At 45.8% G+C, this 25,862-nt stretch overlaps 1 protein-coding gene across 4 annotated transcripts in view; it reads left to right on the top strand.

Moving 5' to 3' along the window:
• Positions 1-4,310: 4,310 nt before the first annotated feature.
• The window catches only part of cchcr1 (coiled-coil alpha-helical rod protein 1), a 42,381-nt gene continuing 20,829 nt past the window's right edge, over positions 4,311-25,862 (top strand). For 2 of the 4 annotated variants that reach the window (XR_011952791.1, XM_072549894.1), the window contains exons 1-10: positions 4,311-4,418; positions 6,647-6,866; positions 11,612-12,122; positions 19,318-19,493; positions 20,015-20,150; positions 20,621-20,734; positions 22,608-22,751; positions 23,712-23,822; positions 24,512-24,618; positions 25,676-25,788. Coding sequence is in view for 3 of the 4 variants with exons in the window: in XM_072549894.1 (XP_072405995.1) it covers positions 4,346-4,418; positions 6,647-6,866; positions 11,612-12,122; positions 19,318-19,493; positions 20,015-20,150; positions 20,621-20,734; positions 22,608-22,751; positions 23,712-23,822; positions 24,512-24,618; positions 25,676-25,788 (1,705 nt within the window). In the remaining variant the exon portion in view is untranslated. The remainder of the gene's footprint in view (positions 4,419-6,646; positions 6,867-11,611; positions 12,123-19,317; positions 19,494-20,014; positions 20,151-20,620; positions 20,735-22,607; positions 22,752-23,711; positions 23,823-24,511; positions 24,619-25,675; positions 25,789-25,862) is intronic. The other 2 variants (XM_072549895.1, XM_072549896.1) reach the window with 2 other exon arrangements.

Genomic DNA, 25,862 nt, shown 5'->3' on the forward strand with positions numbered 1-25,862 from the left:
GGAGCAGGACGCCGAATGTCGCGAGATCTTCCTCTCCTTCGCCGATAGCTCCGGTAATTAGGCCTGCGCACTGGGAAGTGATGCCAATTGATTGGCCGTGCCGCCATCTTTGATGCTGGCTTCCGCCCACCCGTGGGCACATGGTGCCAGGCAGAGCTGTCAGATCGTACTCGAAGGAGGAATACTGGAGAGTCATAGAGATGTACAACACAGATACAGACCCTTCGGTCCAACTCGTCCATGCCGACCAGATATCCCAACCCAATCTAGTTCCACCGGCCAACACCCGGCCCCTATCCCCTCCAAACCCTTCCTATTCATATACCCACCCAGATGCCTTTTAAATGTTGCAATTGTACCAGCCTCCACTACTTCCTCTGACAGCCCATTCCACACACGCACCACCCTCTGCGTGAAAAAAAAATGCCCTTTAGGTCTCTTTCATATCCTTCCCCTCTCACCCTAAACCTATGCCCTCTAGTTCTGGACTCCCCGACCCCAGGGAAAAGACTTTGTCTATTTATCCTATCCATGTCCCTCATGATTTTATAAACCTCTATAAGGTCACCCCTCAGCCTCCAATGCTCCAGGGAAAACAGCCCCAGCCTATTCAAACTCTCCCTATAGCTCAAATCCTCCAACCCAGACAATATCCTTGTAAATCTCTTCTGAACCCTTTCAAGTTTCACAACATCCTTCCAATAGGAAGGAGTCCAGAATTGCATGCAAGGTCCGTATGGGAATCACTGTGGGGGATATTACTGTGGGAGATATTACTGTGAAGGATATTACTGTGATTTTACTGTTGGTAATCATACTGTGCAATCTGACTGAGTTTACCTTACTGTGGGCAATATTCTGATGTAAGGTAGTTCTCTAACTTGAAACATTAACTGCTTTCCTTTCTCTTTCTCTCTGCATTGATGCTACCTGACCTGCTCCCCCTTTTTATTTGAGGGTTTGCAAAAATTTGCTTCTGAAATCTCTTTGTGTGAGGTTGGGTTGAAGCGATGACCCAGGAAGTGCAGACTGTCACAAACGAAGGCCAACAATCATTCTGGGTCTGCAAGATCATAAGACGTTAGAGTGCCCAACCATTCCACTCCATTATTTGCTGAGATCATGTTTGATCTGATAAACCCCATCAATTTCCTGTCTTTTCCCCATAACCCTTGAATTCTCCAATGATTATAAATCTATCTTAGCCTGGAATGAAATTAATGAGCCTTACAGCCCTCTGTGAAAAATAATTCCACAGATTCACTCCCTTTGGAGATAAGAAATTCCACTTCATGGCTTTCCCAACTGATGAGTGGCCCCTTAATCTGAGATTATGCCCTCAGGTCGGGGACTTTCTAATAAGGAGAAACAATCTTTGCACATCTACCGTGTCAAGTCCACAAACAATCTTACCTGTTTGAATAAGATCATTTTTCATTCTTCTAAACTCCAGTGTACCCAATTTACTAAACATGAATATGATGAAAACATTTATTCAAGTGTCTATGAACCCAATGTGCTCGAGGCATCCACACTGTGTATTGTGGGTGTCTGAATTCAAAGGTTGAGGAAATGAAGAATGAGAAACTGAACTCTTCTGCCCACCTACCACTGTACTCCATCCCCTACCAGTTCTCTAACCTATCCTGACAACCATTTTGAAACAGAGAGATAAATCTTGCCCCTGTCAGCTGGGTATTTGCTACTCAATGACAGTGTTTTCACCATCTACAGCCGTAGTAGATTTTGAATGCTGGACCCATCTATACCTCCCCCCTCCCCCAACCATAAAAGCACGACACTGCAGATGCTGAAAGGTCTGAAATGAAAGCAATGTGCTGGAGAAACTCAGTGGTCATGTGTCACTGCATGAGTAATTCAGAGACACATGCTATTGTTCTAGGCAATATGTGTTCATCTAATGGAGAGTCACATCATTGTTATGTAATGCAATTTCAATTCAATTAACTGCAGTTAAAAATGTGGTTCATGGAAATCATTTAAGAATTGTCAATTGTTCTAAATACCCATGTACTTTACTAATGCTCTTTAGGCAAGGAAATCCATTATTGTTACCTGACCTAGCCTATATGTAACTCCAGACCCACTGCGATGTGGTTGACATTTAAATGTTTTTTGAAATTGCCCAATCAGTTCAAGGGCAACTAGGGATGAGCAACAGTTGCCAGCCTTGCCAGGGATGCCCACATTCCATGCAATATTAAAGGATAAACAAATTAACCACTTTCTCAACTTGCTCTGACTCTGAATTCTTAGTCCCTATGTTATATCTGACTCCTCTTAACATGAAAACATTTCCACTGTTTGCTGCTGATACCCTCCCCTTCCTCATCCTTGTTGGTCAGCTGTGGCTTTTGGTCCTGCCATCCACAAGTAGTCTGTGGGGCACTCTACAGAGTAGAGCGGGGTCACACTCAGTAGTCCTGTGGAAAAATACAGAGGCTTTGGAGAGGGTGCAAAGAAGGTTTACCAAGATGCTGCATGGACTGGAGGGCTTGCCTTATGAAGAAAGGTTGAAAAAGCTCGGACTTTTCTCTCTGGAGAGAAGGAGGAAGGGAGGAGACCTGATCGAGGTATACAAGGTAATGAGAGGAATAGAAAGAGTCAATAGCCAGAGACTTTTCCCCAGGGCAGGATTGACAGGTACGAGGGGGTCATAGTTTTAAGATATATGGGAAAAGGTATAAAGGAGACGTCAACGGTAGGTTCTTTATGCAGAGAGTTGTGAATGCATGGAATGTGTTGCCAGTGGTGGTGTGGAAGCAGAATCATTAGGGACATTTAAGTGACTGCTGGACAGGCACATGGAGAGCAGTGAGTTGAGGGGTGTGTAGGTTAAGTTATTATATTTTACATTAGGATTAAACCTCAGCACAACATCGTGGGCCAAAGGGCCTGTTCTGTGCTGTACTTTTCTATGTTCTAATACGGTTAAGTCAGTTCATAATCTCCCAGGCTAACCATAAGTTCTGCAGCCTCAAAGAGTCCATCTTCCACAATATAGAATGAATGAGGTCGCAACACTGTTTCCATTTTTTTTGAGGGGTCAGCTCCTCAAGTTTTGTTTGTACCTCTGCCCCATTCTTCTTGGTGAGGCAGGATAGTCATATCAGAGATCCTTCTCGTGAGCTTGACCATGGTGGTTGTAAGCTGTCTCAGACAGCAGACAGCTGAGGAAATTGTTCTGTCAGTTAACTAATAGTTTCCCCTCCATGGTTATCTTCACCCGTATGTCACTGGAGAGAGAGCGCCGACCTGAGAGTATACTTGCCTCTGAACCACTAGGCTCTGGGTTTTAGTCCCACTCCAGAGGTTGAATACATACAAAAAATAAAAACAAGGCTGACATTTAACTGCAGTTTTCAGAGAGCTACCTTTCAGACAAGATTTTAAAACTGATGCTCCGTCTGACTGCTCCAGATGATTCAATAGCCCCCATGTTACTAAGAAAAGCAGAAGGTTTTTCCTTGATGCTTTGGGCACTATCGATTCTTTGATAAACAGTAACACAATGGCAAATGTCATGGATGCTGAAATAAAAAGTAACCCATACTGGAAAACTCAGCAGATTCAGAGGTAGGTATGAAGATGGAACAAGAGGTACAACATTTCAATTTGAATTCTGATGGAAGGTGATCACACTGAACTCTGTTTATCCACAGAAGTGACTTGATGCTGATTATGTCCAGCTTGGTCCTTTCTCCACCCCGGAGATATGTTCATTACCACATTGTAATTGGTGGGAGAGTACAAAAATCTGCTGTTGGGGATCTAATAATTCTCGACACTTTACAACTGAGGTTTCTTCTGAAAAACAAACACAAAGTATGTAATTAGCTGTGCAAAATAACTGCATAGAGACCAGTATCTCACCACCAAGTCACCTTTTATTTACACTTGCACAGTACACAGGCTGTAACCAGCCAACTTGCAGTCAGTCCCGGAAGAGAGGAGACTCTGAATCTCCTGTTTATATCTGTCAGCCTGGGCTCCCCGATTGACACAGTTAAACAACCTCAGTCAATGATCTCATAGTCATTAAGATCCACTTGGTTCCAATCACCACATTATGTATGAAACCCATATGGGTGAAATTTTGTTTTGTTGATGGCTGATTTTTGTCCCCCCCCCCCCCGCCAACCCGACGGCTGTTCCCGGGGCACCCGGAGTGGGTGAGATGGATTTATGAAGTTGGAGGTAGAGAGGAATCTGTTTCTGACGGACGACTGTCCCTGCGGCACCGCTGGGTGGCAGGCGGTGTCAGGAACCTGTTTCCGGCGGACGGCTGTTCCTGGGACACCGCAGTTTGACGGTTAGCGGCGCCATGTCGGCGAGGAGCCGGCGGCAGCTCGAGCCGGGACTGGAGCCACCGGCAGCTTTCAGCGGCAGACACCACGGTAACAGAAAATTAAAATATAAAAATAACAAAACAAAAACACTGTTCACGGATGCAAATGAGAATGACGTGGGACCCCTCACCTCCACATTGCACACGAGTAGATCCTTGGGGGAGAGATCTATAGATCCCTGGGATTGTAGATCCTTGCGATATGGACATTGCTGCATATTCCAGGAATATTGAGGTGTCGATAGATCCTGGGAAATGACAGAATTCAATGGATCTCCAAGATACAGAGAGAAATCCGTCGATCCCAAGGTGTGAGGATAAATCCTCACTGGGAAGTAGGGATAAGTCTATAGGTCCTTGTGGTTTGGAGTGATCTACAGATCCCTGGGATATGGAGATAAATCTATAGGTTCCCTGGGAAATGGGAATAAATGTATAGGTCCCTGGGAAATGGGGATAAATCTATAGGTCCCTGGGAAGTAGGCATAAGTCTATTGGTCCTTGTGGCTTGGAGTGATCTATAGATCCCTGCGAAATGGGGATGAATCTATAGATCCCTGGAATATGGAGATAAATCTATAGGTTCCCTGGGAAATGGGTATAAATGTATAGTTCCCTGTGGGTATTGGATCAAGCCATTGACGCTCCAAGATGTGAGAGCCATCCATAGATTCTGGAGATTTAGGGATACATCTATTGTTTAGATTGTAAGTTTGCTTGCTTAGCTGGTGGGTTTGTTCTCAAATGTTTCATCACCGTACTTGGTAACATTATCAGTGAGCCTCTAGTGAAGCATTGGAGTTCTATCCTGCTTGCTATTTATCTGTCTTGGTTTGTTGTGATGGGTGATAACATTTCCAGTTCTGTTTCTGAGAGGCTGGTAAATGGGGCCCAAATCCAAACCACATGGGGCCCAGAGAGGGACACCAGTTTGACTGGGACAATACATCCATCCTGGGACAGGCTAAACAAAGACACACACGGGAATTCCTGGAGGCCTGGCATTCAAACCGGAACTCCATTAACAAACATATCGATTTGGACCCCATTTACCAACCTCTCAGAAACAGAACTGGAAATGATATCACCGACCACCACAAACTGAGACAGATAACTAGCAAACAGGACAGAACCCCAATGGTTCACCAGAGGGTCACTGATGATGCTACCTAGCATCATGCAGAAACATCTGAGAACAAGTCTAACAGCTCATCTAGCAAATTTACAACCTGATCCACAACTTGAGCTACAAAGTCTCATAAATGTATTGTTCTCTGGGAAACAAGTGGGTGAAAATCAGTTCAGCCTGAGTGACTGCCTAGGAAGAAAATGGAGGGTTTAAATGTAAACATACAGAGTTGACATTTAGATATCTACTGTGTTGGTATGTTGGTAGAAGTATTCATACTTGAAGCACTTCTATATGAGACAGTCTTATTGCTGTCACTGATATAGATAAATGATGCAGATATGTAGATACCTAAGTTACAGATAATGGGACAGTCCATTCAATATCTGAGGTATAAATATGTTCAACAGATATATGGATCCCTAGATATAGATGTGTGAGTTTCTTTTATTGAAATTCAAACAAGGAGCAAGCGTAGGCCATTTGGCCCTTCAAGCCTGTTCTGCTTTTCAATAAGATTCTGGAAATCTGATTTTAAATCTCAACTCGATAGAGCTGAGCTCTAGATATGTCAGGTGGTCCTATAGAACTTTGAAATATGTATATCGTAGATGTGTGTATATGGCTGAGAAATGCATACATTGTACAGACACATTTCTGAATGTGGATGTATAGATACCCTGTACTCATACAGGACAGAGAACATTGCTCATAGATGACTACATAATAGAAAATTGGCGACAGAAAATAGTTATGACCATGTGGTTCGTAAGAACACAGTTATAACTCTGTGAGTAAGTTTCGAACTTTTCAACAGAGATTGTAGCAATAGAGGTGCTGGATTCCTAGGTGGTTGACCAGGCTGTGCCGGTATGGAGAGAGGCTTGAAACACTGGGCCTGCATTTTTATCTCAGAGATTAAGGTACCTGTCAAACAAAGTGTTAACACCATCAAACTTCCATGAGAAAGTTTCACAACAGCCCTACAAATCTGAAAGAATAAAGTATATTTATGTACAGTTACTTGCATGTTTCAGTCAATAAATTACTTCTCTTGAGGTTAATTAAGCTGGAACGGAGTGCAGGATTTAGAAACGTCCATCAGTCCGTTGCTGGGAATATTAATGGAGCTGTTTCTTTATTCACAGAAGCAGAGGGTCTGATCCCCCCATCACACTTTGAGGTTCGGTGCCCTGGCCCACCAGCAGTGAACACAGACCCCTGGGCTGCTCTGTCCAAGGCTACTAAGGACATCCTGGAACTGCGGCGAGAAAATGAACGCCTGCGAGAGCTACAGAGTGCATCCAACAGAGACATGCCCAGAGGGCGCGCAGGGGGTGAAATGGATAAAGTCTGCAGCAGAGCTAGGTAAAGTGTTTGTCTGGAGAATGGGTGTCCAGCTCTTTCTTCACTGGCTGGTGTTCTCTCTGATATAGCCACATCTTTCAACGTTTATAAAATGTCCTGTATATCCCAATCTGGGAGATCCATTGATCTTGCCCACATATCCATAAGAGATCTACAGGATTCCCCTTTCTGTCCATGTCTCAGAGATCTGTAGGACTGCCAGCCCCAAGTGTCTGTACTTAAGAGATCAGTAAGTTTGCTCTGTTTATTCATGCTTCAGAAATCTGTAGGCATTTTCCATAAAGCAGACAGCAGTAGGGATCCTCAGATGTTACTGTCTCATATATCTGTAGGCCTGCCCAGTGTGATCTCTTTGTCAGAAATCAGCCTTTTCGAGCAGGTGGACTGGGTGGATATATGACAGCTTGTGAATGAGCCACATATGATTACACAAAAGTACAAGAACAACTAATTTCCCCCATCTCACCCACACACACCAAGCACATGAAGCAAGATTGCCTGCTAGCTCCATCCCTACATGCCAGAAGACCGTAAGACATAGGAGCAGAATTTAGGCCATTCAACCCATCAAGTCTGCTGTGTCATTCAGTCATGGATGAAAAGTTTCTCAACCCCATTCTCCCTTTAGTCCTTGATCCCCTTGATATTCAAGAACCTATATATCTCAGTCTTGAATATACTCAATAACCTAGCCTTCACAGCCATCTGTGGCAATGAATTCCATAGATTCCCCACTCTCTGGCTGAAGAAGTTTCTCCTTATCACCATTCTTAAAGGTCTTCCCTTTACTCTAAGACTTTACTCCTAGTCTGTCCTACCAATAGAAACATCTTCCCAACATCTATTTTGCCCAAACCATTCAGTATTCTATATGTTTCAATTAGATACCCCCATTTTCCTGAACTCCATCGATTATAGACCCAGAGTCGTCATATGTTAAGCTTTTTATTCCTGGGACCATTCCCATGAACCTCCTCTGAACACGCTCAAGACCCAGTACATCCTTCCTAGGATGTGGGGCCCAAAACTGCACATAACATGTGGCCATGTAAAAGGAAATCAAATCTAAATCGCTGTTGGCTGTCTTGTCTATGCTCTACTTCTTTTTGGTTGTTGATCTTTATTCTCCGTTTCCACAGCTATCCTCTGTTCTTTACTGCTCTGAGTCTCAAACTGAGATTATGCCTCAACAGCATTCTACACAGTACTAGGATGAGATGTGAAGGCTCTTTAGGGTGCTTGAGAGTTTTAGGTTAGACAGGAAAGACCTAGAGAGAGAACCTAAGAAGAGCCAGGAGGGGACATGAGAAGTCATTTGGAGATAGGATCAAGGAAGACCCAAAAGCTTTGTATAGGTATATCAGAAATAAAAGAATGACAAAAGAAAGATGAGGGCCAATCAAGGATAGTGCTGGGAAGTTGTGTGTGGAGTCAGGGGAAGTGCTAAATGAATATTTTTTGTCAGTATTTACACTAGAAAAAGACAATGTTGTTGAGGAGAATACTAAGATACAAGCTACGAGACTAGATGGGATTGAGGGTCACAAGGATGAGATGTTAGCAATTCTGGAAATTGTGAAAATAGATAAGTCTCCTGGGCTGACTGGGATTTATCCTAGGATTCTCTGGGAAGCCAGGGAGAAGATTGCAGAGCATTTGGCTTTGACCATTGTGTCATCATTATCTACATGCCAGAAGACTGGAGAATAGCAAATGTTGTTCCCTTGTTCAAGAAGGGGAGTAGAGACAACCCTGGTAATTATAGACCAGTGAGCCTTATGTCGTTTGTGGGTAAAGTGTTGGAAAAGGTTATAAGAGATAGGATCTATAATCATCTAGAAAGGAATAAATTAATTAGGGATAGTCAACACGCTTTCGTGAAGGATAGGTCGTGCCTCACAAACCTTATTGAGTTCTTTGAGATGGTGACCAAACAGGTGGATGAGGGTAAAGCATGTGTGTGTTAGTGGATTTCAGTTCAGCATTTGATAAGGTTCCCCACGGTGGGCTATTGCACAAAATATGGAGTCATGGATTGAGTGTGATTTAGTGGTTTGGATCAAATAGTGGCTAGCTGGAAGAAGACAGAGGGTGCTGGTTGATAGGAAATGTTCATCCTGGAGTTCAGCTACTACTGGTGTCCAGCAAGAATCTGTTTTGGGGCCACTGCTGTTTGTCATTTTTCTAAATGACCTAGATGAAGGTGTAGAAGGTTGGGTTAGTAAATGTGCAGATGATTCTAAGGTCAGTGGAGTTGTGGATACTGCTGAAGGAAGTTGCAGGTTACAGAGGGACATAGATGAGCTGCAGAGCTGGGCTGAGAAGTGGCAAATGAAGTTTAATGTGGAAAAGTTTGAGGTGGTTCATTTTGGGAGTAACAGGAATAAAAAGTACTGGGTTAATGGCAAGATTCTTGGTACTGCAGATGAGCAGAGATGTTGGTGTCCATGTACATAGATCCCTGAAAGTTGCCATCCAGGTTGATAGGGCTGTTAAGAAGGCATACGGTGTATTAGCTTTTATTAATAGAAGGACTGAGTTTTGGAACCACGAGGTCATGCTGTAGCTGTACAAAACTCTGGTGCTGCCGCACTTGGAGTATTGCATACAGTTCTGGTCACCGCCTTATAGGAAGGATGTGGAAGCTTTGGAAAGGGTGTCGAGGGGATTAACTGGGATGTTGCCTGGTATGGAGGGAAGGTCTTATGAGGAACGGCTGAGGAACTTGAGGCTGTTTTCATTGGAGAGAAGAAGGTTGAGAGGTGACTTAATTGAGACATATCAGGTAATTAGAGGGTTTGATAGGGTGGACAGTGAGAGCCTTTTTCCTCGGATGGTGATGGCTAGCACAAGGGGACATAGCTTTAAATTGAGGGGTGATAGATATAGGACAGATGTCAGAGGTAGTCTCTTTACTAAGAGAGTAGTAGGGGCGTGGAACGCACTAAATGCAACAGTTGTAGACTTGCCAACTTAAGGACATTTAAATGGTCATTGGATGGGCATATGGATGAAAATGGAATAGTGTAGATTAGCCGGGCTTTAGACTGGTTCCACAGGTCAGCACAACATGGGGGGCCAAAGTCCTGTTCTGTGCTGCAATGTTCTATATTCTAACATAACAGTTTTACTGTAGTTACCAGTTGGGCTGAACGGCCTGTTTCTGTGCTGTAAAGGTCATGGGCTGCAGAGTACTATATCCTTTAATTTCTTTTTACTGTGCACTGTCTGTTTGTTGCTTTGTGTGGTCACTTTAAAATTGCAATGCAGAGGCACATGGCCATGTCAGAAAGGGACCACTTACTGTGCACAGCCTGTCTGCTGCTGCAGCAGCTTTGAGGGAATGTTGCTGCAGGATGCTGGTCGTGTTTGCAAATGGGCAAAGCCTGCCTTTACTGACATGGTGGTAGTGGCAATACTGAGCAGTTTCAATCCACAATATGTGCAGTAGAATCCCTGCATCTACAGATTTGGTTTTCATGGATTCAGTTATCCGCGGTTTATGGCGGGCTGGAAAATATTACACGGAGCATTCCAGAAATAATTCCAGGGAACTGCCGGGAAGGTAAATTTCCTGTTTAAATGATAGAACTCCGTACAATCCATGGTTTCAGGCATCCGTGGTAGGTCTGAGAACGATACATTGGAGGTGTAGTGAACAGCGAAGAAGGTTACCACACGTTACAATGTCATCTTGATCAGATGGGCCAATGGGCTGAGAAGTAGCAGATGGAGTATAATTTATACAAATGCAAGGTGCTGCAATTTAGGAAAGCAAATCTTAGCAGGACTTATACACTTAATGGGAAGGTGCTAGGGAGTATTGCTGAACAAAGAGACCTTGGAGTGCAGGTTCATAGCTCCTTGAAAGTGGAGTCGCAGGTAGATAGGATACTGAAGAAGGCGTTTGGTATGCTTTCCTTTATTAGTCAGAGTATTGAGTACAGGAGTTGGGAGGTCGTGTTGTGGCTGTACAGGGCATTGGCTAGGCCACTGTTGGAATATTGCATGAAATTGTGGTCTCCTTCCTATCGGAAAGATGTTGTGAAACTTGAAAGGGTTCAGAAAAGATTTACAAGGATGTTGCCAGGGTTGGAGGATCTGAGCTACAGCGAGAGGCTGAGCAGGCTGGGGCTGTTTTCCCTGGAGCGTCGGAGGCTGAGGGGTGACCTTATAAAGGTTTATAAAATCATGAGGGGCATGGATAGGGTAAATAGACAAGGTCTTTTCACTTTGGTGGGGGAGTCCAGAACTAGAGGGCGTAGGTTTAGTGTGAGAGGGGAAAGATATAAAAGAGACGTAAGGGGCAACTTTTTCATGCAGAAATGAGCTATCAGAGGAAGTGGTGGAGGCAATTGCAATATTTAAAAGGCCTTTGGATGGATATATGAATAGAAGGGGTTTGGAGGGATATGGGCCAGGTGCTGGCAGTTGGGACTAGATTGGATTGGGATATCAGGTTGGCATGGATGAGTTAGACTGAAGGGTCTGTTTCCGTGCTGTACATCTCTGTGACTCTATACGGTGTGGGAGGGGCTCACTCATATCCTCTCCTCGAACAAATAGAAAACACAAGAAGTAAATAGCAGGACAGGGAGCATCAACAAAGAGCTAGCTGGCACTTGAATAACACTTTGTTCTGCCTGACCTGTTGAGCATACCTCGCCTTTTTACTTTTGGTTCAAATTCTCAGCATCTGTAGCCTTTTGAGTTAGTGTGAGTTTTCTTGTTCCAAATCTGCACAGGTCCTTGGATCAGGAAAGGGCCCACAAATGGCCCAGGGAAGCAACTGAGCGGGCGGAGATCATTACTGAGCAGATCCGGGAAATCCACCGCTTGACCGGGGAGGCACGGCTGCTGAGGAGCACGGTGGAGCAGCAGGCTACAGTGATCAGAGAGAAGGAGAGCCTGGTGACACAGCTAACCGAGCAGCTGGGGGAGATGCGGGCAGAGCTGCGGGAGCAGAGGCGGGAGGCTAGCCAGTTCCAGTTGCAGTGCCAGGCCGAGACGGACGGGGTACAGAGCCAGCACCAGCTGGAAATCCAGCGCCTGGAAACCCAACTGGTGCTGGCACAGGCAGCTTCGAGCGAGGAGGCAAAGCAGCTGAGGAGTGAGTTGAAAGAGCTGAGGGAGCGCTATCGTCACGAGGTGTCTGCTCTGGAAGAGGAGTTGGCCAAGCAAGCTGCAGCAAAGTCTGAGGACAACCAGTTACAGATCGCCAGGCTGCAGGATGCTCAGTATCAACGCATGGCAGAGGTATTGTCTGACTGGGTGGAATAGAACAAAGAACAAAGAAAATTTACAGCCCAGGAACATGCCCTTCCGCCCTCCAAGCCTGAGCTGATCCAAATGTACTGTCTAAACCTGTCAGTCAATTCCTAAGCATCTGTATCCCTCTGCTCCCCACCTCATGTATCTGTCCAGACACATCTTAAATGAATCTACTGTACCTGCCTCTACCACCTCTGCTGGCAACGCATTCCAAACGCCCACCACCTTCTGTGTAAAGTGCTTGCCATGTGTATCCCCCTTAAACTTTCCGCCTCTCACCTTGAAAGCATGACCTCTCGTTATTGAATCCTTCACCCTGGGAAAATGCTTGTCTCTATCCACCCTTCATGATTTTGTTAACCTCAATCAGGTCCCCCTTCAACGTCCTTTTTTCTAATGAAAATAAACCTAACCTACTCAACCTTTCTTCATAGCTAGCACCTTCCATACCAGGCAACATCCTCGTAAACCTTCTCTGCACCCTCTCCAAAGCATCCACATCCTTTTGGTAATGTGGCAACCAGAACTGTACACAGTATTCCAAATGTGGCCGAACCAATGTCTTGTACAATGTTAACATGACCTGCCAGCTCTTATACTCAATACACCGTCCAATGAAGGCAAGCATACTATATGTCTTCTTGACCACTCTATCCACCTGTGCAGCAACCTTCAGGGTACAATGGACCTGCACACCCAGATCTCTCTGCCCATCAATGTTTCCCAAGGCTCTTCCGTTCATTGTATAATTCGCTCTAGAATTAGTCTTGCCTAAATGCATCACCTCACAATTGTCTGGATTGAAAACCATCTGCCACTTTTCCGCCTAACTCTCCAGTCTATCTATATCCTCCTGTATTCTCTGACATTCCCTTATACTTTCTGCTACTCCACCAATCTTCGTGTCATCTGCAAACTTGCTGATCATACCAACAGTGCCCTTTTCCAGTTCATTTATGTATATTACAAACAACAGTGACCTCAACAGTGACCCCTGTGGAACACCACTGGTCACCTTTCTCCATTTTGAGAAACTCCCTTCAACTACTGCTGTCTGTTTCCTGTTGCTCAATCAGTTCTTTATTCACCTAGCTAGAACACCCTGCACACCATTCTGTGCTTTAATTCCTTTCACTGCAGAGTAGTGGGGACTTCAAGGTGCCACTCTCTTGTTTCCTCTCTCTGTATTGAAGCTGTTTGTTAATGAGAATGGCTGAGGGCAAATTTGCAGGATGGCAATAATATGTTCGTCCTGACTCAAGTGGAATGTCCTTAGTTCTCAAGTCAAGAGGCCTGAGCGTGTAACAACGCGCAGCCCTCCACTCCCTCCGCTCCAACCCAACCTCACCATCAAACCGGCAGACAAGGGAGGCACAGTGATAGTTTGGCGCACCGATCTTTACACCGCTGAAGCTAGACACCAACTCGCAGACACCTCCTCCTACTGCCCCCTTGACCATGACCCCACCTCCCACCACCAAACCATCATCTCCCAGACCATCCATAACCTCATCACCTCAGGGGATCTCCCATCCACCGTTTCCAACCTCATAGTCCCACAACCCCGCACCACCCGTTTCTACCTCCTGCCCAAAATCCACAAACCTGACTGCCCCAGCCGACCCATTGTCTCAGCCTGCTCCTGCCCCACCGAACTCATCTCTGCATACCTCGACAATGTCCTGTCCCTGTTAGTCCAAGAACTCCCCACCTACATTCGGGACACCACTCACGCCCTCCAACTCCTCCATGATTTTCTCTTCCCCCGCCCCCCAACACCTTATCTTCACCATGGACATCCAGTCCCTATACACTTCCATCCGCCATCACGAAGGCCTCCAAGCCCTCCGCTCTTCCTCTCCCGCCGACCCAACCAGTACCCCTCCACTGACACCCTCCTTTGACTGACTGAACTAGTCCTCACTCTTAACAACTTCACCTTCCAATCCTCCCACTTCCTCCAAACCAAAGGAGTAGCCATGGGCACCCCCATGGGCCCCAGCTATGCCTGCCTCTTTGTCAGATATGTGGAACAATCCATCTTCCGCAGCTACACTGGCACCACCACATCGATGATTGTATTGGCGCTACCTCATGCTCCCACGAGTAGGTTGAACAGTTCATCCATTTTACTAACACCTTCCATTCCAACCTCAAATTTACCTGGACCGTCTCAGACTCCTCCCTCCCCTTCCTAGACCTCTCCATTTCTATCTCGGGCGACCGACTCAACACAGACATTTACTACAAACCGACCTCCTCCCACCCTGCCCCCAGTAAAAACGCCATCCCATATTTCCAATTCCTTCGCCTCCTTACCGAACAGCGTAAATGGCGTCCTTCTTCAAAGACCGCAATTTCCCCTCCGACGTGGTTGACGATGCTCTCCACTGCATCTCCTCCACTTCCCGCACCTCCGCCCTTGAGCCCCGCCCCTCCAATCGCCACCAGGACAGAACCCCACTGGTCCTCACCTTCCACCCCACCAACCTCTGGATACATCGTATCATCCTCCGTCATTTCTGCCACCTCCAAACAGACCCCACCACCCCATATTTCCCTCCCACCCCTATCAGCGTTCTGGAGAGACCACTCCCTCCGTGACTCCCTCGTCAGGTCCACACACCCCACCAACCTAACCTCCACTCTCGGCACCTTCCCCTGCAACTGCAAAAAGTGCAAAACTTGCGCCCACATCTCCCCCCTCACCTCCCTCCAAGGCCTCAATGGATCCTTCCATATCCTTCGCAAATTCACCTGCACCTCCACACACATCATATACTGTATCCGCTGCACTCGATGTGGTCCCCTCTACATTGGAGAGACAGGCCGCCTACTTGCGGAACGTTTCAGGGAACACCTCTGGGACACCCGGACCAACCAACCCAACCGCCCCATGGCTGAACACTTTAACTTCCCCCTCCCACTCCGCCAAGGACATGCAGGTCCTTGGCCTCCTCCATTGCCAGACCATGGCAACACGACACCTGAAGGAAGAGCGCCTCATCTTCCGCCTAGGAACCCTCCAACCACAAGGGATGAATGTAGATTTCTCCAGCTTCCTCATTTCCCCTCCTTATCTCAGTCCCAACCCCCGGATTCAGCACCACCCCCTTGACCTGCAATCTTCTTCCTGACCTCTTCACCCTCACCCCCTCTCTGGCCTATCACCCTCACCTCCTTCCACCTATTGTATTCCTAGCGCCCCTCCCCCACCTTTTATCTCAGCCCGCTTGGCACACCAGCCTCATTCCTGAAGAAGGGCTTATGCCCGAAACATTGATTCTCCTGCTCCTCGGGTGCTGCCTGGCCTGCTGTGCTTTTCCAGCACCACACTTTTCAGCCTGAGCATGTAATCCAAGCTGACTCTCCCAATGCGATACTGGAGGAGTCCTTGACACATTTAGATGCTTAGATGAAGCACTCGTCTCCACCATGCATGCTTTCCATTCTACATTACTCGATTAACAAAGCTGCAGTTTATAGCAAAATCCTGGATTTTCTGTATCTTGGGAGCCTTATCTTGATGTGGGCAGACATATGGGCAACTTCATTAAACACAAAGAAAAATTTGTCACCTCCAATCTGCTAGCACAGCATTTGGCCAAGTGGTAGAGAGAGACTGAGGACCAAGAGCTCAACTTTGAAACTACCATAACGGTTTCCAAGTAGCAGTAATCTCAGCACACCATTTATTTCAATAACGTCTTCTGAGTTTTAAAAGAATCTGCTGCTTTCACTAGAGGTCACGTATTCAAACAGTTTTACTGAGCTGTTCACATTTTCTCAAAGTGATAGAACCTGGATTAAAGGAGACAATTCCTAAGTGAATGAGGCTTCTTGTTTTTAACATTACAATTCCAACTCTTAAAAGGTGGAGAAATCCCATTTACACCAACACTCCCATTATAAACAATGGGGACTGTATCAAAGATGGTAAAGTAAGAAGGGAGTGATAAAACTGCTATGGTAACTTAGAGTTAATTGGATAATAAGATCAAGGGCACTCAGGCTCAAACCAGTCAAACGTGAGGATGGACTGATATCTGGGAGCCCTTTGAATACAAAGAAAAATCCTGAGATAGAGTAGATACTTGTGGTTTCCACTGCTCAGGAACTCTGAAACATGGAGGACATAGTCTCAGGATTCGGTACCAATTGTTCAGGACTCAGATGAGGAGCAATGACTTCACTCACAAGTGTGAACATGTTGGAGATGGTTCAGAGGAGGTTGACTAGATTGATACATGGAATGAGTGGATTGTCTTTTGAGGGGAGGCTGACCAGGTTAGACTTGTTTCCACTGGGGTTTGGAGGAGTGAGGGGGTGACCTGATTGAAGTTTATAATATTCTGAATGTTCTTGACAAGGTGGATATGGAAAAGATGTTTCCTCTTGTGGGTGAGTCCCGAACCAGGGAATAGTGTTTTAAAATTAGGGAACGTCCTTTTTACATGGGTTGAACTGAAGGGTTTCCATGCTGTACATCTCTATGAAGGAAGCCATTCAGCCCAACCTACCCATGCCAGCTAAGAAACTCTGACGCAGCAAATCCTGTTTTCTAGCTTTTAGTTCATAGTCATAGTCATAGAGTCATAGACATATACAGCATGGAAACAGACCCTTCGGTCCAACCCGTCCATGCCGACCAGATATCCCAACCCATTCTAGTCCCACCTGCCAGCACCTCTCCCATATCCCTCCAAACCCTTCCTATTCATATACCTATTCAAATGCCTCTTAAATGTTGCAATTGTACCAGCCTCCACCACTTCCTCTGGCAGCTCATTCCATACCCTTCCCACCCTCTGTGTGAAAAAGTTGCCCCTTAGGTCTCTTTTATATCTTTCCCCTCTCACCCTAAACCTATGCCCTCTAGTTCTGGACTCCCCGATCTCAGGGAAAAGATTTTGCCTATTTACCCTATCCATGCCCCTCATAATTTTGTAAATCTCTATAAGGTCACCCCTCAGCCTCCGATGCTCCAGGGAAAACAGCCCCAGCCTGTTCAGCCTCTCCCTGTAGCTCAAATCCTCAAACCCTGGCAACACCCTTGTAGATCTTTTCTGAACCCTTTCAAGTTTCACAACATCCTGGAAATATATTGCAATGTACGTAAAAGTTCAATTATTACTTGAGTCTTAACAAGATTTTCTGACTCAATCGCCCTGTCAAGCAATGGCTTCCAGGATCCCACCACCCTCTGAGTGAAATAAAGTTCTCTACAACTCTCCTCTCAACCTTCTATCTCTTATCTTAAATCTATGGTCCCAGTTATTGACCCCTCTACTAATGAACAAGTGCTTTCTTTCCCAGCCTGGCTATGTCCCACTTCATCTTATGCACCTCCATTAGGTCCCCTCCCATTAGAGGAAAATAATAATCCCAGCCTATCCAATCTTTCCTAATACTTCACACCCCTCCAGCCTAGGCAGCATCCCAGTATGTCTCCTCAGCACCCTTTCCACTGCACTCACGTCTTCCCTATAATGGGAACTGCACACCGTACCCCAGTTTTGGACTAACCAGTGTTTTATACATCTCTATCATAACCTTTTTGCTCTTGTATTCTGTGCCTCAGCTAATAAAGGCAAGTATTCTCCTGAGCCAACTGTTCTTCCCCCACCACCTTTAGGGATCTGTGGAGATATTCACCAAGGTCCTTTTGATCCTCATTATTTTCCAAGGTCTGACTATTTAGAGTAATCTCTTGTTCACCTTCTCCAAGAGTGGCACCTCACACTTTTTCAGGTGGAATTCTTTTTGCCACTGCTTGGCACAGCTGACCAATCCTCTCATGTCCTTTGGCAGTGTATGGCTGTCATCCTCCTTATTTTCCACCCTAACAATTTTTATGTCATCTACAAACTTCTTCAAGATACTCCTGTATTTAAGTCCAAGTCATTAACATAGAAAACAAAGAGCAAGGGCCCAGGACTGAGCCATACAGTACCCCACTGGAAACAGATTTCCACTCACAGAACATACCTTTACCTTCACCCTCTGCTTCCTTCCTAATAACCAGTTTTGGATCCCGAATATCACTTTGCCCTTGATCAATCTACTAGGAGAGACCTTATCACAAGCCTTGCTATAAATCACATCGAATGCATTACCTCTTCATCAATATTCCTAGTCACTTCCTCAAAAAATTGATCAAATTTGTCAAACAAGGCCTTTCCTTAACAAATCTTTGATGAAACTGTGTCTCTCCAAGTGCAGATATATTTTGTCCCTCACAATTCTTCCAAATAATGACACAAGTATAGGCAGCAGGGTGGAGCACTGCGAAATATGAGAAATTAACAAAGAGCAGGTACTAGAGGGTTTACCAGCTTTAAGCATAGATAAATATGCAGGCCCAGATGAAATGTATCCCAGGCTGTTGAGATAAGGCTGGAGAGATCAGGGCCTTGGCAGCAATTTTCAAATCCTCTCTGGCTACAGGTGAGGTGCCAGAGGACTGATGGACTGCGAGTGTCCCGTTACTAAACAAAGAAAGAAAGGATGGAAGAGGAAATTACAGACTAGTCAGTCTAACCTCGGTAGTGGGAAAGTTATTTCAGATAATTCTGAGAGATAGAATATATCTGCGCTTGGTGAGACACAGATTAATCAGGAATAGTAGAGGTGGATAGATTTTTGCTATGCAGCGGATTCAGAAGTTACGCAGGGATGGATGGAGTGTGGAACTTTAAACACAAACAGGTCAGCTTTAGATTTGTCGAATGGCAGAGCAGATTTGAGGGGCTGAATGGCCTACTTCTGGCCCTATTTTGTGCATTTGCTTGTCTGCACTCAGCAGGTTGTAACTCTTTGGAATTCACTTTCACAGAGGATACTCGATGTTCCATCCCTGAATATGTTTAAGGCTGGGATGAACTCATTTTTGGTGGCTCAGGGAGTCGAGGGGTATGGGGAGTGCTCACGAAATTGGCATTGAAGCTCAGACTCAGCTATGATCATATTGAATGGTGGAGCAGGCTGATCTGATCCTTTTCCTATTTTTTGCGTTCATGTGAAATGGACTCTTGGATCGAATGGAACAATTGAAAACCAGGAATTGTTTAAGAAAATTTCAGAAGCTGCAAGGAGGAAGTTTTACGGTCTTTCTGATGGGCAGGTTAATGCAGGCCTTTCTCAACAGTAAACTACATCGGTTTGCATCTTGTCCCAGCAGATCCTGCAGTTGGCCGAATCTCGCGACAAAAATTGCGCAGCTCTGAAGGATAGGGTGTCAGAACTGGAGGAGGAGCTGAGGCAGAGCCGAGAGAAGGGACAGAGGGAGGCGGCACACTTCAGAGAGAAGCTGGAGGCAGTCACTCAGGAGCGGGACACCTTGCAGGAAGATTTACGGTAAGCTGTATTGGTCTGCCTAAGCTCAGTCTGGCTGAGCTCACTCTGTCTCCCCTCAGGCCCATAAGGACACAGCTTTCAGTTCCAGGCCAGACTTTCAGCAAGCCAATCTGAGACTTGAGCAGGTAACCCAGACTGGCGAAACCAGATTAGTTCTAAGGGTGTGCTGTGCTTTGACAGTATCACTTTTCTGATCAGATCTAACCCTACTACACTTGTTTTGGTGGATTGAAAGGATCTTTGAGAATGGTTGAAGAACACCTGGGTAGTTCTCCATGTCCTGGCCAACATTCCTCCCTCAGCCAACACTACATAAACAGATCCACTGGTCACTTACCTTATTACCTAAAGGCCTCACTGCGCTGAATTGGCCTTGATAAGAACAGGGTGCATCATTATGACAACAAGTGAATAAATGGTTTGTTGCTGAGAGCGCGGAAACAGACTTAAACAATCAGGAGTTTGTTAAGGCTGTGAAAGGTGCTGTTAAATAGCAGTCCCTTTTCCTCTCACCATTTCAGGAAAACAAAGCTTGAATCGGAATCCCAAAATTCCGTGATCACTCAGCTTCGCACCTACATTGGACAACTGGTGCCAGACGAGAAGCAGCTCGAGGAGTCCCGGCAGGAGAAGGAGCAGCTAAATAACAAGGTCCAGGTTAGTGAGGCTGGTGCTGGGTTAGAACTCAGGCAAGGCTTCAGTCACCTTAAACAAAGACATTGATTGGGTCAGAAATGAGCCTTTGAAGGTCGTGCAGCATTGACCACTGCTTGTACAGACCTTCTAGCTCCATGAATCCATCGCAACCAAATCGTGAGCAGATGGTTCCAAGCTGCCAACTTTCCATTCTTTTGGGAATGTGTGCATTGTTGGTATTTGTTGGCCACCTGTGATGGTGGAGAGCAGCCTTGGTGAGTTTTTCATTGTCGCTGTGACAGGATGTGGGCATCACTAGAAAGGCCAGCATGTGTTGGCTATCTCTGATAGCTCTCGAGAGGGTGGTGCTGTGCTGCCACATTAAACTGCTGTAATGCCTGTGGTGTAAGGACACCCGCAGTCCTGTTAGGGAGGGAGTCTGCTGTGGTTAGTGTGGTGCAGGATTTTAACCCTGTATCCGTTTGGTTCAGCAGCATCTGGAAAAGGAACGAGAGGCACTGAAAGTGACAGCAGAACTCATGAACATACGGCTGAGATCCCTGAATGATATTCTCACCATCCAGGAGAGTGAGAGCAGCAGAAAGGTACCAGGAAGGGCTCTTCACTGGAAGCTGGGTGGCTTCAGACTCCACTGGGGTCTAGCATACAATCAGTTTTCTTTTAACCGTGGGGATCAGAGGTTCAATTGGACAATGATTTTTTTTAAAAATATTATATCAGCAGCACTCAGCTGAGCTACAGAGGTCATGCAGGTTCAATCTCTGGTCTTTGCCCTTTTACTGTGCAATATTGGAGTTGGATGACTGGTGCTCATGATGCAAAAACAGTTAATAGACAAAGAAATGTAGAAACTAGATGCAGAGGTAGGCCATTTGGCCCTTCAAGCCTGCACCACCATTCAACATGATCATGGCTGATCATACAATCTCAGTATCACACGCTCACTTTCTCTCCATATCCCATAATCCCTTTCACCGCAAAGGCCACATCAGGCTTCCTCTTGAAAAAATTCTTCCTTATCTCAGTCCTGAATGGCTTCCCCTTTAATATAAGACTGTGACCCCTAGTTCTGGACTTCCCCAACTTGGGGGAATTTAGCTTGTCCAGTCCCCTCAGGATTTTATATATTTCTATGAGCTTCCCCCCTCAATCTTCTACATTCCAGTGAGTACAAGCCCAGTTGATCCAGTGATTTTTCCGATGTCAGTCTTGCAGCAAGTCATTCCCACTCATATACTCAAATCCTCTCCCTATCAAGGCCTGTATGCCATTAGCTTTCCTCACCTGCAGCCAACCCTCAGCGACTGTCCTGCCACGACATCCAGGTCTCGTTGCACCTCACCTTTTCCTAAACTGCCATCATTCAGATAATAATCTGCCTTCCCAATATTCCCACTCTTGATCACAATCGCACATGGTGAGGGTAGGTAGGTGTCGCAAGACAACAATATCGAGCACATTTCATCAGTCACTGTCCAGGTTTGCCTGTATTTGTTTATCATTTGCTGAGCTCACCCATCCCTGCTTGCCAGAATAATGCCAAGGTTCAAAGGGTCACACTTTGAGGGAACGCTACATTGACCAGGCTTGAATGTAGAAGTCCAAGCGGTCATTTGTTTTTTCCTTCCTTCTTTCGTGGGATGTCGTCATCACTGGCATATGTTGCCCATCCCTATGTTAAGCTGAATGGCTTTCCCACCCATTTTAAAGGGCAGTTACATTGCTGTAGGTTTGGAGGCACAGCCAGGTCAGACCTAGTTCAATTCCACCCTCAGGCAACTGTGCAAACTCCACACACACATTCTCCCCGTGTCTGTGTGGGTTTCCTCGAGATTCTTTGGTTTCCTTCCATGGTCCAGTGATGTGCAGCATCCAATGAACAGGGGAATCGACGTTTCGGGCATGAGCCCTTCTTATGCCCGAAATGTCGATTCTCCTGCTCCTTGGATGCTGCCTGACCTGCTGCGCTTTTCCAGCAATACATTTTCAGCTCTGATCTCCAGCATCTGCAGTCCTCACTTTCTCCACGGTCCAGATATGTGCAGGTTAGGTGGATTGGCCATGCTAAATTGTCCATAATGTCCTGGGAATGCACAGGCTTGGTGGGTTAGCCATGGGAAATGCAGGGTTACAGGGATACGGGTGGGTCCGGTTGAGATGCGTTTTGGAGAGTCAATGAGCCAAGTGACCTGTTTCCACACTGTAGGGATTCTCTGATTAAAGGAGTTGATAGACCAGATAGGGAGAAATGAATCCTTCTCGAATGTTGTTGAATGGGGTTTGGGGAGGAGAAGGTGTATATAAGTTCTGTCTGGGAACTCAAGCCCATGGCAATGTGCTCCCACTGAGCTGCAGCTAGTTACTGGGTGAACGAGAATCGGGAATCTTTGCACTCAGGATAGCAACTTTCAGAAATGTTAGAAGCCAAGGGGAACATTTTCTGTCTTGCGTTGCCAGCCTAAGCAAGGTGTCCTGGAAGGGGAGAATGTGAAGAGGCTGCCGCTGGTCACTCGGTGGAGAGAGAAGGTGTTCACTCTCATGGTGCAGCTGAAATCACAGGAAATCAGTCACGCCAACGATATCAACCAGCTCCATGTCAAGGTATGTACTGAATTCGTTCAACTCCCGGCTATCCCAGACCTCCTGCTGCCTGAATCCCAGAGCCACGCTTTGCGATGGGATGTGCTCAGAATCTTCCAGTGGCTTTCCTGCAGCCTGTGTCCTGATGCATGTTCAGTGATGTGAGCACAAACTACGCTCAAATCTCTCAACTGAGAGGTCAACAGAGCTGAATGCACATAGAAGTACAGCACAGAAACAGACCCTTCGACTCAACTAGTCCATGCATGCAGACACTCCCAGTTCAGTACTGAGGAAGTGCTGCACTGCCAGCAGTGCCTGCTTTCAGATGAGACATTATAAACACAGTCCCAGTTGCTATCTTAAGTGAATGTAAAAGACCTGTTTTTAAAAAAAGTGCAGGGGATTTCTGTCCAACGTCCTGGCCAATATTTATCCCTCAGCCAACAACACAGCAATAAATATTAGACTATCCAGCAGCCAAAAGCAGAAATCCAGTGGATGTTAGAGATCTAAACGGAAGACAGAAGCACTAGAGAAACCCAGCTGCTCTGACCACTGTGGATCTGCAGTCACATGTGGGTAAGACCAAATAGGGCTGGCTGAGTTCCCATCCCAATGGGTATTATTACCCAAATAATTTCATTTGGTTTCTGAACAGCGAGATTCAACCCATTTCCTTGGTGATACCTTGGGGCAAAGTGTTCCACCCACCTTCTTCCCTCTTCATTCCTAAATTTAATATCCCATTTTCCAGCTATTACCACCATGAACAAATTTCCCACAACTGTTACCAATTACCCGTAAAATTTCGAAAATGCCAAGTGAGTCACCACAAAGCCACATTTTTTCCAAATATTCAGCGATCCATACAGAGATGGAAAAGATTTGTAACATGGCTGGGTTTCTGCTGTGTCGTCCTGTCGAGAGATGTATCTTGTTAAGTAAATCTGCACATCTCAAACTTATCTACTGGTACAGCTCGCTAACCTGGAAGAAGGGTTGAGGGTGAAGGAACAGGAACAAGCATTGCTGCTACACAGCTTTGAAGACAGGACTGCAGAGATGAACATGGAACGTGTACAAAACCAGGTGAGGAAACATCTGAGACTCTGTTTTGATGGGCATGAGGGGGAGTGGGGTATTCAAGGATCGCCCGAGACTGTGATGTGTAAGAGGTTTGTTCATAGGTTTATTTCATCTGTGAAACCTTGCTTTGGAACTATCCTTTACACGGGCCTCAGGGAAAATCCAAACTGAAAATCCTTGGTTCAAATCACCAGAGACTTTGAGCAAAAAGTCTGGTCTGGCACCATCAGGAAATGCCATCTTTCAGGTGAGACAACAAATCGATGCCTAGTCCGCCCCCTCCGATGGATGTAAAAGACCTGATGTTAGTGTTTTGAAGGACAAGGGTATTCTGGTCAGCCATCCAGCATTTATCCCTCAGCTGAGACGACCTGAAGACGGATTATCTGATCAACATCACATCCCTGTTTGTGAAAGTTGACCATTGTGTTTCCTACTTTAACAATAGTGCCATCTTAGCTAGCACTTACTTGACTGTACAACATTGCCAGATGCCCTGAAGATATATCTATAAAGATACCTTGTTTCTCAGGATGGGCACCTTAATTTAGTTTCCAGTGACTGTCCATTAACAGTGTGAACTAGTGATATAGTTACTATTTATATCCTCTGGCCTTCTCACTCGTTTTTTTAAATTCTCTCTCTTTCTTCCTCCTTCTCTCTCACATTTATAATCTTATTGTGTTTTACAGACTCTCCGAGAGGAATTAGCCAGCGCTCAGAGTGACACTGTGCGGTTTCAGGGGAACGCAGAGCGAGCTGAGAATACTCTATGTCACTTCAAGGAGGTGGTCAGCAGGTAGAACGAGAGTAGCTAGGGGCTGAATCTCTCTTCACCAATGGGCTGGCTTGGAAGCAAGATGTTATACCTTCCTTACTGTACCTGTGGCTGACATTGTACCTCAGTGGAATATTGATTGGCTCGATAAACACCTCAGCGCATCCTGTGCCATCACAAATCCCCCACTTCCATTCTGTAACACCACCCTGACTGCACCCCTGTCTCAGCTCATCTGTTGCTGAAACCCTCTGCCAGTCCTTTCCTTCCTCTCGGTCTGACTATTCCAACACACTGGAAGCTGGCCACCCACCATTCTGCCCCCTGGAAACACAAGGCCATTTAAATCTCTGCCGGCCATGTCATTACTCACACCACGTTCCCTACTGTGCCTCTGTGAGCCATGTCTTACAAGTGGCTCCGGGTTAAGCGACACAATTTTAAAATCCTCATGGTCGTACAAAGTGTCGCTGGGCGTGAAACTCTGTTTTCTCTCCATAGATGCTGAGCTTCTCCAGCAATTTCTGTTTTTGATTAAAATTCTCTTCCTTGTTTTCAACTTCCAATGACCTTGCCCTCCCTATCTCTCATCTACTCCAGCTCCACAGCCCTCTGAGATATTGATATCATCTAATCCTTACCTCTTTTGCTACTTCGGTTTTAACTATTCTGCTGTGAGCAGCTGTGGTTTCAGACGCCTAGTTCAGGAACTCAGTCTCTCTGCTTTGCCCGTTTCAGGATGCTCATTACACTCTACTTACGATTGGGCTCAGTGTCTAATTTTGCCTTAGATCACTCCTGTGAAGAAGCACTTTGCAATGTTTTGTTATCTTAGCAGTGCTATATAAAGCAGAAATTGTTGTTGGCTTCCTGAGTCATCTGGTACTGATTCCCCATGGTATCTGCCTGTGTTCATGTTACTGACCTTCTTACCTCAGTGCGCTTACTCCCTGAGTTTAGGATTGATCATTATCCAGATTGAGATAGATTAACTAAAGACCAGGGGGAACGGGGGATCTACAGGACCCTTTGCACTGTTAGTTGATTTAAAACACACACCCTTTTTATTACCCCTCAGCTTTTACCAAAGGTTCTTGGAGCAGGAGACAGAGCAAAGGAAGGCCTTGTGTCGGTTGGGGAACCTTGGTCAGAGGGTGACCTTTGCCAACAAGAGGATCGATACCATCCACGGTAAGCAATTTCTTATCAATTGAATTCGATCCAGGTCAGAGTTTCTGTCTTTCGGCACTAAAGATCCTCACTAA

Source organism: Chiloscyllium punctatum, chromosome 30, assembly GCF_047496795.1.
Source record: "Chiloscyllium punctatum isolate Juve2018m chromosome 30, sChiPun1.3, whole genome shotgun sequence".
In the NCBI taxonomy this organism is placed as follows: Eukaryota; Metazoa; Chordata; class Chondrichthyes; order Orectolobiformes; family Hemiscylliidae; genus Chiloscyllium; species Chiloscyllium punctatum.